General features: G+C 38.8%; 1 protein-coding gene across 5 annotated transcripts in view; it reads left to right on the forward strand.

Annotated features, from left to right (window-relative positions):
* The window catches only part of NEK11 (NIMA related kinase 11), a 110530-nt gene extending 98729 nt beyond the window's left edge, over nucleotides 1–11801 (forward strand). For all 5 annotated transcript variants that reach the window (XM_064506397.1, XM_064506399.1, XM_064506400.1 and 2 more), the window contains 2 exons: nucleotides 10482–10716; nucleotides 11609–11801. In XM_064506397.1, coding sequence (XP_064362467.1) covers nucleotides 10482–10686 — 205 coding nt within the window. In that variant the 3' untranslated portion in view covers nucleotides 10687–10716; nucleotides 11609–11801. The remainder of the gene's footprint in view (nucleotides 1–10481; nucleotides 10717–11608) is intronic.
* Nucleotides 11802–15500: the final 3699 nt, after the last annotated feature.

The following is a 15500-nucleotide window of genomic DNA, read 5'->3' on the forward strand; positions in this document are numbered from 1 at the left end:
TTTATGTTTATATAGATATACCTATATATATGCATATATACTTATCATAATCAAGCATCATAAGATCCACAGAAGACATTTTTTTAACTTTTGAAATTTCTTTTCGATAAGTTTACTTTAAGGTAGTATTACTTTTACAATAAACTTGTCTTGTAAGGTTGTTTAGCATAATCACCATTTGTGTGCTGTGTTATTTCCCTCTGTTGTTGTATTGCATGCAAGCCTAGCTGGATGTTTCATCAGCAAATTACTGTAGGGCTTGCAATGTCCTTTTTGTTAATTGTCCAACTCCATACTGGCTAATTCCATTAATCCCTGCATTGACATGCTTTGACATGTTGACAGCCTTTTGACAGGACTGGCATACTAGTAACTCAGAAATGGGTTATTTTACATCAATATTAACTTTTGATGCAATATAGCAAAAGACTGCTGCCATGGACCAAAAAACTATGTATGTTAAGTGTTATAATTGTTTCGCTGAAATGCATAAATCTGCGTGTCTTTTCCTTTCTCTGACTGGCAAATTTTTAGCTTTATAATTCTCATTTTGGTGTGAGGGCCTAAATCAGGATAGTCCCACAGAAATCCAGGCATATAAAAGAAAATCAGCATTAACCCTGAATTACCACACAGCTGAATAAAAGATACTGCAGTTATTCTCCTATCTAACATTTTCTTGCGAGAACTGTGTATACTTCCTGATTCTTCAGAGATAACTACTGTATTCTTGCATGCCCAGATTCAAGAAGCAGCTGTATATTGTGCTGCTGTTTAGACACATCTGTGTTTAAAACAAATGCATTAATAAACAAAGTAAATTGGATCAGGGATCTGTTAAATGTGCCTTGAATTTTTGCTTGATCTAGCTCAGTGATGCTGAATGAGTTAGAATGATGATTTTTCTAGAAACTCTTTGCATGCCATGACACTGGTAAAAAGCAGGATGTTCTTTAAAATAATTTTACCATGGCTAGGTTATCTCAGATTGTATATAAAGAGACTCCAACCTGTGGAAATATGTTTCAGGTAATTCTTTGTAGGCACTAAACTGTATTACTTTTACCAAAAGATTAGTCTACAAGTGTCTCAGATAACACCCTTGAAAGACATAAATACTGACTGTAATTTAATAGTAAAATTTCTCACTGGGCTGCTAGATTTAAATAATCTGTCAATAACTAAGCTTCTTAAGATGATAAAACAAAAAATGATGTTTCAAATCTATATTGAAAAAGTAACATACTAACAGGAACAAGTTAAAAATCAGTCTTTTGTGCTACAGGTATTATCTATTGTCTATAATATAGTGTTATTACAGTACTGCAGTATTACTGCACCTCTGAAACTAGGACAGAATTGCTCTCAAATTTGCAGATCTACCACTAAAATATAATATATGATTTCATCAGTTGATAATCATTTTTCCTTCTTTAATTAACTCCCTTTATTGATATTAATTCTTGAAAAATAAACATGCAATCTGTGCCAGGCCTAGAGGTCATATTAAAATTACATTTAAAAAGTAGGAATAATATATGTTTGTCAGCCAAATATTAGTCCTTATAATCTATTTGCTGTAGAATCTCCTGAAGAGGAGCTCTATATGTGCAGGCTTGCTTTCTCTCTCATTCTTAGTGTCAGCAATGGGTTTGTTAGCATAGGAAGAGCTTCAGAAGTGCGAAATTCAGGTTTGACACAACTGATAAGTTTTGTGAATTTATTCACGAAGAACAGCAAGGCTGGTGAGGAAAGAGAAGTAGGGAAAATGGAGATTGTTGAAAGAGTCTGAAAAGACTCAAAGAGAACTTGTTTATTCATCATGAAATTTATTTCTTTTGCGTCTTGTTTCACTGAAAAATCAAAACCTCTTCTGTTTCACGGCAATGTAACGCACCATGTTTTGTTGTGTTATGTTTTGTTTTGTGGGAAATGGGTAACGCAGAGGGAGGGGAGTACTTTGCTGAAACTCCTGCTATCTTCTGCAAGAGGCCATGGCATCTATTTAGAGCAATGAGGATTTGGCCCATAGTTACTACCATTTTCTCCCTGAAGGGAGGTTTTAGCCCCAAATGAAGGATTTACAATATTATTCCACTTGCTGATCAGAGAAAAACATTCATATTCAATGTGGATTTAAGTGCTCAGCTCTAAATAAATTGGTGGGGCAAGTTACATGGGGGTTTTGCCTTTGGTATTGTACATTAAGCCCAAAGTATAAAGCCATTGCCTCTTTTCAGAAGCTGTATCATAGTTTCAGTAGTTAGTACTCAACTAACAGCTTTAAATTCTAATTCACGCTTCTTCCAAGAGCAGATGTCAGCTTCAATTACTATTTTACAAATTCATTTATCTCAGAAAATGAAATGCATGGAGAATATTATTGTTGATATTTCTTCAGCTGTGTGTCTACAGTTTTATATAATAAGATCCTCCTTAGCTCATGGGAACACATGTTCTAAATATGCTTTAGATTTTGCAGGTCTTTCAAGTAGGACATCAGAGACTTTTGTTTGCAATCAAATTAAGGTACTTTAATTCAGGAATCATGAAGTAATTAAGGATGAATTATGAAAATTATAATTGTTTCTTCAAGTGAAGAAATTTCCATTCAGCAGTAATGTAATAAAAGTCAAAGTCCACAGTGGCTTGAAGGTGAAGGTAGGGGCTGATCTTAACAATTCAGGTTGTATTTCTCTGACTTTTATATAATAATTCTTTCCATTTCCTTTCTGTTTTTTTTTTCTTAATATGCCCTTTTCTTAGACTTTGCTGTACTTTTCACATTCCCAGGATTGAACAGATGTCAGAACTAGAATGGTATTGCCCTACCTTTAGAAATAAGTTCCTAAAGAATAAATTATGGACCTTATAATGCGCTTCTCTTAGCAGATCTCAAAGGGTCTTTATAGAGCAACAGACAAGCTTTGCTGCAAATGAACCCAGAGCAGTTCCTTTCAAGTTTCAGAGAAGCTGTAATGACTCATAGTCAGTAATGTCAACATACTGAATGACAGGAAGATGACTTGAGGGAAAATGGACCTTTTGCGTGGTAATTGAGATGAACCTGTTTACTGAACCACAAGATGCTGTAGCAGATATTCTAAGATTTTCTGGTTCAGTTAGAAAACAGTATTTTGTATGAGATCAAAGATATGTAATTTCCTAATGCTTTTTTTAAGGAATCATTTCAGGAGATAAATACAATGATTTTTTTTTTCATCAAATTCATGTTACTCCTGCTTAGCTGCAAAGTGTCATTGCATTCTTTTTTGTAAAGAAATACTAGGGACAAATCTTAGTTGGATTTATTGGTGGGAATCCTAAGTAATACTGGGAGACTACATGGAGATATACCTGAGGTAGGGAGAACAGAATTTAGCCAAGGGTGTTCAAATTATCCTTTCTTTAGATGTTGCAAGTTATTCTTATGGCTGTTAATTTTTTCAGATGACACTGGAGATTTGGAGTTTCACCTAAGGTAGGCTAGAGAGGTATTGCATGCACCTAAGAGAAGAAGGGAAAAGGTATCTTAATGCTTCCTGCTTCCATTTGTTCCTTGGCCCAGAAGAGGACTTCTTTAGCCCAAGCTACAATCTGAAAGCTTCACCAAAAAAAGTGACAGGTTATTCATCCCTTAGCAATATTAAGTCAACATGGAGTGCCTTTCTAGGGGAAAAAAAAAAAAAAAAAAAAAAAAAAGAAAGGCATGCCAGTCGGTTTGGGGGGATTTTTTCGAGTTGACCTGAAATGTACTGGGTGCAGTTTTGTGCCTGTGGTGCACAGAGGTCAGAGTAGGTAATAGTAGAAGCTTATATCATAGAAATAGAGATGTCCACGCTCACTCAGCCTGGATCCATGCCAGAGCCAGAAGTGGTCACAAGTACAACACAGAGGCACCTCCACATGCACCTGCTGCATGGAGTTGCTCAGCCGCTGGCTGGACCCTGTCTCAAAGATCCCTGCAAGTGTTTCTGTGCCCTGTGAGCCCTAATCACAACAGGTTTGCTTCCTATTTACAGTATGCTTGTTGGTGTATTGCAGGCTGCCTGGCTGCATCCTGAAGCAGAAACCACACTTGAACACCCACTTGAATGGGTATCTCATGCTCAGAAAGATTCTTTTTTTACGGCTTATATTGAAGTTGCCTTTGAGTAACATTAGTATTATTAATTTTCCATGGTTGACTTAGGAACACTGTGTTTGTTGTCTGATATGGCAGAGGTGAGATGTCACTGTTGATTTCTGAACCAGAAGCACTTTCATGATGTTATTCTGGTGTGTTCAGTTGTAATGTGTGTAGAGCAGGGTGTTGGCGTGGCTGCAGAGCCTCTCTTTGCTCCCTAAAATAAACCACACAGCACCTGCCTAAAGGCACTAGTGAAAACTCTGTATTTGTGAGCAAAAAGTGTCACTTAACTTTGGCGGTGGGTGAGGGAAAGCAGAATGATTTTAAACGATGGTTGCTATCATGCTGAATGACATTTGAAAGCGAGAAGCTGAAAACCCCCTTAGCTGCTGATCTGTCATAGTTATCCTTCAAGGCAGACAATGACAAGCTGTTGAGTGATATTAACCCAGCTGCTAACACTCACAGAGGACTTCAAACTTAAGCATTAATCTTGTTTTGCAGTTTTTGTCAGTGCTGCATAGAGGTAGGTGTATTGTAATTGATCTCCAGACCAGAAAGAAAATGTTGATAGACAGCTAGTAGCAGTATAGTCAAAATAAAGACCCACAAGCCAATAGCAAATTCTTTGTTCACCTAGGGAGAGATTTACAACTTCCTCAGGCAGCTGAGATCACAAAGCTATTATATTGTCAAATTTCAGTAATTGTGCACTGATGTGTAGGGAATCAACTGCAAATCAGCAGATATCCTGATAAATTCATTTGGGTCAAGATTCACGAGATGCCTTGGAACATTTTTAGATGCAGTTAGACACCTTCAGTATAAAATTGCCGTTCTCAAAGTTCCTGTTTAGCTCCCCTCTAATACTGGCAGTGAGTCAAAATGGTAAGTGCCAATGATATTGCTGGTGTTCATACTGCTTTTGACATGCTCAGAAGCACCTTATCTTTGTTAGAATCAAGTGTAAGTCTCTTCTTCATGCCCAAACCCTATAATTATTCACAAATCAGCTATCTGTCTGCCTATAAGGCCTTTGGGGCTTGTTCCAGTTAATATTCCCAAGGCATAGATTGTATGCTGCACAAAAGCTGACAGCAAAAGATATTTTATTTCAAACCACAGCTACCACGGACGACAGTGTTGGGACTGGTAGTGTGTGCTGCGTAGCTGGTAGGTTGGTGGCCAGAGCCCTCTTCCAGGCTATGGAGAGTCCCAGCCCTGTTCCCTGCTCCGCCTGGAGCATTGGGGCTTCCCTGGTGCCCTATGTAGACAGAAGGAATAAGGGAAGGCGGGCTCATTGCTGAATCTGCTCCCCTTTGCTGTGAGAAAGCAAGCAATGTGGGCACTTGCTTACATGTGGTAACCTGGACTTCAGTCCCTGCTCCAAGGACTGCTTATAATATTTTATACAGGGATAAAAAAACCTTGAATTCCTCCTTTGATGCAAACAACATTTGCACAGGTCTCTGATGTTGTCCTTAGTCCTCAGTCCATCTAGAATTACCCTACCTGCTTGCTCATTCTCTTCTGGGCCAATACATCTAGGATGTTTTTATACAAACCAATATGCAGGTCAAGGAGAGTCCTTTGTCCCCCAGTGCAACTGGTGATGATGGCACCGCTGTGGGGGATGTGGGTTTGAGTCCTGTTCAGATTTCCAGCTGTAACCAATGACCCTGGGATAAAAGGAGAGAAGTGGTACCTATGTGGTCATGCTGAATTGCTGCAAGTCTCGAGTGGACAAAGGTGCTTCCCCACTTTACTAAAGCCAGATAGATGTCAAATTTAGGATATGCCCCTTTTCATTTCTGCAAGCTGTTGTTTTGGGCAGATGCCTTTCTGGGGTGTCTGCCCTTGCATTGTACAGGGAGCTTAGGGCTCAGCCACAGAGCTGTGAATTTCATTACATCAAGACATCTAAAAGTTAGGAATCACAGTGCTCAAATGCCAGTAATGCATTGCGTATCTAATGCCCCTTGTATGTCTAAGCCTTTGTAATACAGTGATACAAAATCAAGTTCTCCCACCACAAGTTGCTTGTCACTTGCCTGTTTTCAAAAGAATAATTTGAGGTAGGCTGTTTTAGTATGCTAGTGTATATTATCCTGGACCAGCCCCTTGGATGATAGGCATTGACATAGCTCCTTTGATTTCAGCATAGTGAAATCAGCTTAGGCAATACAGGATGGGGGTCTGGCCTATGTTTGTTAGAGTAATGAAGTATCCCAGATGTCAGGTATCCCCCCTCCTTGTGGAATCGGGGCTAAAAAAGAGATGATGGCTCATTTCTGGGGGAAAATAGTGAGTTTGCAGGTGAGTGAGATATAAGATAGCACAAAGAGAGCGAATGCCACATAATCAGAAACTATTGCCAAGTGTAGTGTAGGTAGGGGCTCTGGACTTGTTTTCATGGTGCATTCAGAAGTTAGACTTTTAATATTTAAAAGCTTCATATATGCAGGTGTCCCACATGACGTGTAAAATAGAAGTAAATATAAACACAAATGTAGTGCAAACATCCATAATCATGTCTCTTCAGGGCTTCATATGGATGGAAAAATATATACTAGCATAGGATCAGGGCCATGAAGTGCAAACCTTGCTTTCCAGGCAGTTAGTTAGTTTCTTTCTTTCTTTCTTTTCTTTCTTTCTTTCTTTCTTTTTCTTTTATCAGTATAAAAAAAAAAGTCACTCAGTAAAGTTTATTTGACATTTGCTGGCTTAGATTCCACATCTCTCTCCCCATCCCAGGAAATATATTCTCTGGTAGTAGACTTGCATTAATGTAACTCTTGAGTCCAAAAGGAACCTGATTTCTTCTTTCATAAAAGCAGAGGTTATAATTTTTGTCACATATCCCTTTATTTTCAGCCTATGAACACTTACTGCCTAATTCTATTATATCAGCTATTATACAATAAGGTAATTTGCATGCACTGTCAAGCTAAATAGAGAAGATTCAAGTCTACGGGTCACAGTTATTAGCACAAGCAATACTCCTGAGGCTTGTGTTTACTTTATTTTGCATCTTTAAACAGATAGGACTGCCAACAAATTAAATATACTTGTTGAAGAGGGACAGAAGAGTCAGTAAAGACACTGATGAAGTAGCAGTGACTCCACAATAGCTTCTCATGTATTTGGAGAGAAATGCTCCAATATTTCTAATGAAGTTTTGTGAAGAATTTTACATTATTTGCCATAGAAATCCCCATTTAACTTTCTCTGGTTGTCAGTGTCTGAGAATTAATCACTTCCAACAGTTTTATTTTTCCCCTAAACAGCAACGTTGGTAGAAAAAATCTGTTTCTCATTACAGGAAGCAGGACTGAATCAGGTCTGGCTCTGTAGATATTTCAGCTTGGCCCTGTGGCTTCTTATATGGGGTTTCATCTTTCTCAGCTGCAATTTCCTCATCCGTTTCGGTGTCAGAAACTAGCAGAAGGATGTAATGTATAGCTGAAGGGTGGTTCAGAAGTGGGCATGACCGATCTGCACAAAAAAGCAGTGACAGCAGATGGGATGTGAAGAGAAGGTATTTCCTCCTGGTGAGATCAGAACAGTCATCCAGAATATCCCTCAGGTAGAAAACTATTTATATGTATCATCAGTTTGTACAAGCTGTAAGTCCTGCATGATAGGGTTTTTCAGGAATCTTTTATATGCTAATAAAGCTGTTCTGCGTTACTGAGGAAAACATGATTTCATACTGAACAAAATTTCGGAAACAGTAAACTAAAATTCTTCAAAATAATCTTCTAAGAGAGGAAGAATTTAAATAATGTGGAAATTGTAGCAGCTGGAATCTCACTGTAATGATGTTATTGTTCATCTCTGGTACATCAGGATGACCACAGACAAATACAGCCTGCCCTGTAGCTCTCTCTTTAGGTAAATTATGCTATTCAGGTTGAACTGTTGTCACTGCCTTTGTGTTAGACATAAAGTCGTGCTTCTCCCAGGTGGAACTGGGGAGTGCAATGTTGTTGGGGGCAGTGTGTGAGATTAACAATTTCATCTGCTTTTCAGGAGTCTTACGTGTGCTCCCACTGAAACCACATGCAGTGTACTGGCATGCTAAACCTCAATGCCAGGGCCAGCAGACTGTTCTGGTTGCTTTCCCTATTTCTATACAGCTCTGAACAAGCTGTCCCCACCACAGCCATGCAAACAGAGCATGTTGTGGCTCCCTTTTGCCCTCTGTCCCAATGGCCACACATGGGCTGGCATCAGGTTGCGCTAGCCCATGGCTACAAGGGCAGCTCCTGTGCATGCTGGAAGATGTGCTCTGCTCATGGCTGAAGCCACACTTGCAAGTACGCTGCACACAGAAGTTAAGAGCAGCTCAAAGCCCTGTGTGAGAGACAGTATAGGCATACCTGTGAGACAACAAATGCTGTAAAGGCATGCTAATCCCCATGCTGGTGATAGGCAGCTCAGTGCTCTGGTGGTAAATGAGGTGGTTCCCATCTTCGGACAACACTGAGGTCCAGCCTCTCAGTTTGCTGTGGTCTAAGTCTGTAGAAAACAGCATGTGACAGCAACTCAGTGGAAGGGGAACACAAGCACAAATATTCCGGCTGGAATTTTGGAATATAATACAGTTCACAGACTCAGCATATGTGAGATCCTGTCACTTTGGGCTAGTAACTCCTTTTTTTCTAATTAAGAGAATTTCCACCAAGTAAAGCCTTATGGCATCAAATATCTTTACTAACTAAAGATATAATATGTGGACTGCTTGAGAAAGAAGTTAGACCATCAAAATCTCAAATACTACTGGTTTGAATAAACTTTGGTATGGAAGAATAATTTGTCAGAGAAACTTTGTTCACATATGCTAAGAAGCTTTACTGAAGAAGTGTCCATGCCATAATGGATTTCTTGGAAAAGAAATGATTGTCCCATGCAGATACTCTTAAAATCCCAGCAAAATGCTAGTGGGAGGAAAGGCTGCTTAACACAAACTTACCTGAACAAAATCAGACAATATTTTAAGCAAATTGCTGAAGTTTCTGCAAGGTGGCCCCAATTAGTCCAGCTCACTTTTTGACTAAGTAAAGGGCATCATTACCCCTGAAATATGCAACTTTGACTCTAGAAGAAAATCAAATCTCAACTGCTTTACTGTATAAAAAAAGTCAGTGAAAGAAAATGACAAGAATGAGGCTGCACAGATAGCTATAGGTCTCTTTTGTGTGTCAGCATTACAACGGAGTGTTACACAGTCACAGCTTCCCGCTCCGATAGTCTACCCTAATCCTTGAACATCCTTGACAGATTGTACCCAAGGAGCTGGTTTTGAAGCCCCTTCCCCCCCAAATTATCTCACTATTGCTTCAAATTCTCCTAGATGAACATCCTATCAGGACTGTATGGCAGTGCACAGTATATTTATCAGCAGCTTCTGCTGCTTGGTGCCACTGGGGGGTCCAGTCCTGCAGTGGACATTGTCTGGATGGGCCCCATTGAGTTCCAGGAGGAAGCAAGAAGAAAATTTGTCTTTTTCTGTGTGTGACAAAGCAGTTTTGTTTGAACATGGAGGCGAACAGAATTCCTTTGACAGACATATGCAGAGCGGGCACATAGTGTTACACAGGAGGAGAAAATTACTTCAATATTTTCATCAAAATATTGTGAACTCATCAACTCACCACTGAGTTGAATATTTTGTGTTACATGGGGCTTGACACCTATGAATTTAAAGTAAAGTTTGCCTTTAAAAAATAAGGTCTGTTTATTATCTTTCAGTTTTCAGTTGTGTCTTTGTTATAAATCAACATTAAGTTCCTGTGAGTGCATTCTTTATCACTGACGTATAGATCTGTTTCCTGATAAAAGGATAGTGCTGTAGGAAAGCAGTTAGCTCATGCTGATCTTGTAAAGCAGTTTCCTTGTTATTTGAAAGGAGCCAAAATAAAGCAATGAATTCTGCAGTGTGTTTGTTCTCATAAAATGCCACTGCCGTACTGCTGCCTGGTGTTGTTTGTTTTGTTTCTGATGAAATCCAGAGGCAATAATATGCACATGTATACTGGACTTGCTGTAGATATAGCAGTATGTCAAATTAGGCATGGAAAGGAAATTCTGATGGTAACAATGACAATGGCCAAACTTTCTGTGGCTTCACTGTGGCCAAGTTTGTACTTCTTATTTTGTATTTCATATTACAAATAACAGCAGAGAAATTCCGTAGGAAATTTTGGTTCCTTGTATAGTCAGACAAATAAGGTATATCCTTATAATTTTAATTAAAGTTAGCTACAATGTTTTACAAAATCAGGGCCAGCTATTCTATGTTTAATGTGAATTAACTGTTACTTGACCTTTCTGTAACATCTATCTGTAGGTCTGCCGTTCAGAAGCTGGGAGAGGAAGTATTTGAGCGAGTGTACAGGTATCTCAAGCAAGCAAGACAGCAGAATGCCAGTGAGGACGAGGTCAGGAGGAGCCTGGAGAAAGTGGTCTCTAGAGCAAGTGACTGCTTCGAAGTGGATCAGCTTCTCTACTTTGAGGAACAGCTACAGGCTTCAGAAGCATGTCTTCAGTTGTAAAATGTGTCAGTAACTTGCAGCATTGAAAATGTAAGTGAAATTGCTGAGCTACCTTCTTCAGGCCAGCAAGCAAATACTTTGCCACTGAGAGTAACAGTAGTACTTAGGCACATGCGTAAACTCTGATATTCCCAGCTGTGCAGTGAGAGGTGGGTAAATGCTGTAAAGGTTACAAGGGCAAGGTTGCAAATGTTTGCAATAGTGGAGAGATTTCACAGTTACCAGCATCCCTTTTTCACCACATAGAGCAAAAAAGAAGGTATTCTTTCAGGTCTTGGCCAGGCTTCAGTGCTGCACTCAGAATAATCATTAGTAAAGTTGCCTCTGATAGAAATGGTGCAGGATTTGAACTCAGGTGCTGCTGATTCCTGTGGTAACAGTAGCTGGTCCTTATGACATTCAAGCACATACTTTTTGTACTTTGGCAGACTTACCCTTGAACATACATATATATGTATGATTACTCAGCCGGAATTGTGTTGTTATTATTGATTGTCAAAGGGCTGCACTTAATCTGTGTGACTTTCAAAGGAACTGTGAAAATACATACATACACGTTTATTTATGTATGTATATGAATACATATGTGCACAGAACTATGTAGGTATATGCATAGAGATAGAAAGATATTAGGCGATATCATCATATGTGTGTGTGTGTATAGAGACAGAGACGTAAGGCCTGAACTATAGCTGACTATGGTAACTGGGAATCCTTGTGACTTCTGACAGTTTTAGATCAAATTTAGTTGAAATAATAAACTGGTTTTTTGGCTTGTGCACAGATATTGTTAATGTTTTATCCCAGTATTTATGCTTACCTCTTGATATGCATCATACTTTTGTGGATTTCAAATGTATCTCATGCTCTGATCATATGCCTAATGTTTTCCTTCTACCTTTTCTTTCTTTTTTTCCTGCAGTCTGAACTCCTTCATCCATCTGTGTAAAGCACTAAAGCAAAACAAAATGGTACCATCTGCAGAGGATTCTCAAGTGAACTGTAAGCCAAATTCATTTTAGTCATGTAGCCATCTTAATCCTTATGTTTACTGCTCTTATGCTGCAACTCTGAAAGTACTCAGGTACAGAATTAAATAAATAATAAAAAAATAATTTTAATATCACAAACAATTGCTATTTGATTTGGGCAAGTTACTTACAGCTAAGGATATAGGAACTGATTGACTGTAAATTAAGCAGTGGTACTGATTCGTCTTTGTGACATACTTTAAGAGACTCGAAGGGAACAGTAAGTAAAGTCAGCTTAATCTAGCTCATCATCAACACAGACTGCAAAAGCAAAGAACATGCCCAACAAAGAAAAAAAAGCTTCTATTAGGAATATAGGGCACAGAAAACCAGGCTAAATTCCAGTGAGGTGTGTTTTTTCTTATATGTGGTTGTTCAGATCCCGCAGGTGGAGAGGCAGCTTTGAGCACAGATTCAGTCTCTTTCCTGTTATTTCTTCTTGTACCTGCACTCCTCATCCTTCTCAACATTGGGCCTGAGTACTTGCTTCCGTTTTTTTTAACCTATGGCTTAGTTTAAGACTATTTAAAAATCGAAGTGCCCAAAGATCAAGATGTAGGAGGAGTGCTTGGATGTTGCAGGGACCAGAAAGGTGGCAAGCCAAGCAATAAGTAACTTGCATCTGGTGAGAATAATGTCGGAGGGATACAGTCTTGACTACTGCACTTATCTTTGGCTGTGATCCAGACCAATTTATCGCAAGAACCTCAAAAACAGCCTCTGTAAGCAAGCAATCACTTTTTGTTAATGAGAAACATCTCATCAGACTGTTTTCCTGCAGCCTGCAAGAAAAACGAGTGCACAGAAATGGATCAAGCTCTCTGGAGAAGCACTTGGGAAATCATTAAATGGCAACCTTTAAAGCCTGGAAATCATGCTTTAGCCATACAGACTACCCTCAGGCAAATGGTTGCTCTCTGATGAGCAGAACTTTTGCTTGTTGCACATGAAAAAGAGATCACAATAGCTTTAACTTTCTTCTCTCTGCAGGATGTGACCTCTAAGTCATGTGAGGATCTGGAGGTTACTCCAGTATCTGTGTGTTCATATGCTTTAAACTATGGTTTTTACTTTTCTGTCAGTCATACCACAATTAGGCAACATGGTATGCTTCGTAAACTCAGCAGGAACCTTTTTATCTTTGAACTGTAGTAACAGCAAAGAAATAAACACTAAGGGTTTGATAGGGATTCTTATATCACTGTTTTGGCCGATAGTCACTTTAGAAAAACATTAGGTTGCACTATATGTCTTTGTCTCTAATCCAGGACTTGCTTGAAGATCTCCATTCAAAGAGGGAACGTATTTTGGGGCATATCTTATCTTTCTGTCATAATTTGTTATTAACAAAGAGCAGGAACTGTCTGCTTAACACATGGAGTGTTTTGAATAGCATGGTTGCTGTTGCATCTTGTAATATAAATTAGCAAAGTGTACATATAAAATGTTGTATATAAAAAATGATATGCACCCTTGAAAATTAAGTTGAATTCCCTTTGAAAATGTGGTCTTATGATACTTGCTTTTATTCTCTTGAAAATAAGAGTTTTCAATCCTGAGAATTTGGGCACTTCTGCAACTGCTAACCATACAAACCTAGAAAATGAAAGCAAAATTTTAAATCCAGATGCAAGCATACTCACATAAAGTAACCAAAAAACTGAAAAAACTGGCAAAAGTACTTTCAAAGTGCAATAAAACCCTGCCCTTTTAAGATCTTAGCCCTTCTAAAAGTCTCAGCAAATAGTTGGGCTTTGCAAAGGGTCCTGAAATTGCATTATGCAGAACACGACCAGCTCTAATGTTAGAGACAATGATGAGCTGTGTCCCCACCATGCTGCATTTGACACTGGTATGAGTATTAAATATAACAGCGTTTATTGAGATGCAATGCTGATAATCTCTATATGTGGTTATCAGATTATTTTTCTGTAATCAAGTTCAGCATAGAAAGAGAATACTAAATTTTGAATTAACAAAAAATGTGCTGAACTAAATCCTTAGAGATCTGTAGGTCCTTAGAAATGCAAAAAGTCCCAAGAAATCAAGAGATAACAAAATCATCATTGTATCACGAAGCATATTAAGCAATGGTCTAGTCTAGTCAGGCTTTTAATAGGCAATGCTCTTCCACAAACAGGTTGATGTACAAAGACAGAAGTGCAGAGCCCTTTTCTAACTTAATAAAACACTGATGGAAGGAGAGAAATAGATCAAATTAATCACATTATCTTCTATTATACACGAGCAATGCACTACCCTAAAAGAAAAAAAAATCTCTTCTTCAAAGATCGTAACTAGTATAAGATGTATTTTAATTTTTAGGTTTATTTTGCTTGCTGCGGAAAAGGGGCTTAAGATGAAGAAAAGATTAAGCTCTTGTCTTTTATATATGAACTGCATTTCCTTGTAGAATACAGGCAGGTTCATTTCCAGCAAAAAACCATTATTGGTGGTCATTAGTAGAAATCTAACAGGAAAGAGGAGGATCGCTAGTACCAATGCTCTTCAATAATAATAAAAAAAAAACAACAGAGGAGCTGCTGGAAATAAACATGAAGAAATAAACGTGAAGATATTAGAGTGCAGTGGATAGGAGCTCCCATCTGACCTACATATTTGTACCAAAAGCGTCACAAGCATCAGGCAGATTTGTTGCTTTCTTATTGACTCTCCTAAAAATGCTGCAAGCTGTATTACTTGATGCAGACAAGTAACTTGGTGCCTTGCACCCAGTAAAAAGGTGTTGGACTATAAAGGGAAATAGAACACTTGAGCTTTTTGATAAGGAGTAGAGCTGTCAACATCTCATCCACAGCTGGATCAGGAGGCAAACCAATTACAATCGTTGCATCAAACAAGAAGTAAGTCCTTTCTTAGAAGTGACTGGACTGCCAGATAACCCCTTGGGTGACATCAGAGTCCCCTCTCTATAAGACGAATTACTGGAGGTTTCCAGGGTCTGAAGATGCAGTCTGTAGGAAAGGAGCATCCCTTTTTTTCAAGGCAGGAGCACAGCTGTGCAAACATACTTGATTTGGATATTTTGTGTGTTCCCATTACATCACAGATTTGAAAAACCTCTCTGAGTCTCCTCTGAATATTGTGTCTGTCTACGCATACATGCACATATATATGTGCATATGTGTATACCCTTATGCAGAGCACAGATGTCAGACCCTCAAGACTATTTTTTTCCATCCTGGAGAAGGAAATGTCTGTCGACTGCTCAGAACGGTTCTTACAATCAGGTAAATGCACTGCTGAATACCTTGAGTAGAAAAAATAAAAAGCCCAAAGTCATAAATAGCCCATATCCCTAACTGTGATCTAGGGTTTTGATTGGTACCAGAGTAGACAGCCATTAAGAAAAAAATTACAACAGAAACATCACAGAAACATACTATGTTTTCATTCAGCGACATTTTTCCTATTCAATTCACTGTAGAGTTTAAAGGTATTTTCTTGCTTTTAATCAGCTGTTGCAGTAGTGGTAAAATAAGCACAGTCTATGGGACAGAGGAATCTCTCTGACTTGGCTATGTGTGTAACTATAAAAAAGTAGCTTCCAGTTCCTGTCCTGTCTGTGGCTTTTCCTGTCTATGGCTTTCGGCTGTGGCCCGCTGCTGAGGTATCTATTAACTAGGACTAGCAGCTCATGTGAGTGAGGGATGCTTTTGCTGAGCCCTGAAAACTTCTGGAGCTGGAGACTTCACAGCCCCTCTGGATAATCTGTCTGAGGGCTGCACTGTCCTTCTAGCGAAAAAGTAATCACTAATATCC

The sequence above is a fragment of the Dromaius novaehollandiae genome, chromosome 2 (genome assembly GCF_036370855.1).
Source record: "Dromaius novaehollandiae isolate bDroNov1 chromosome 2, bDroNov1.hap1, whole genome shotgun sequence".
Lineage (NCBI taxonomy): Eukaryota > Metazoa > Chordata > Aves > Casuariiformes > Dromaiidae > Dromaius > Dromaius novaehollandiae.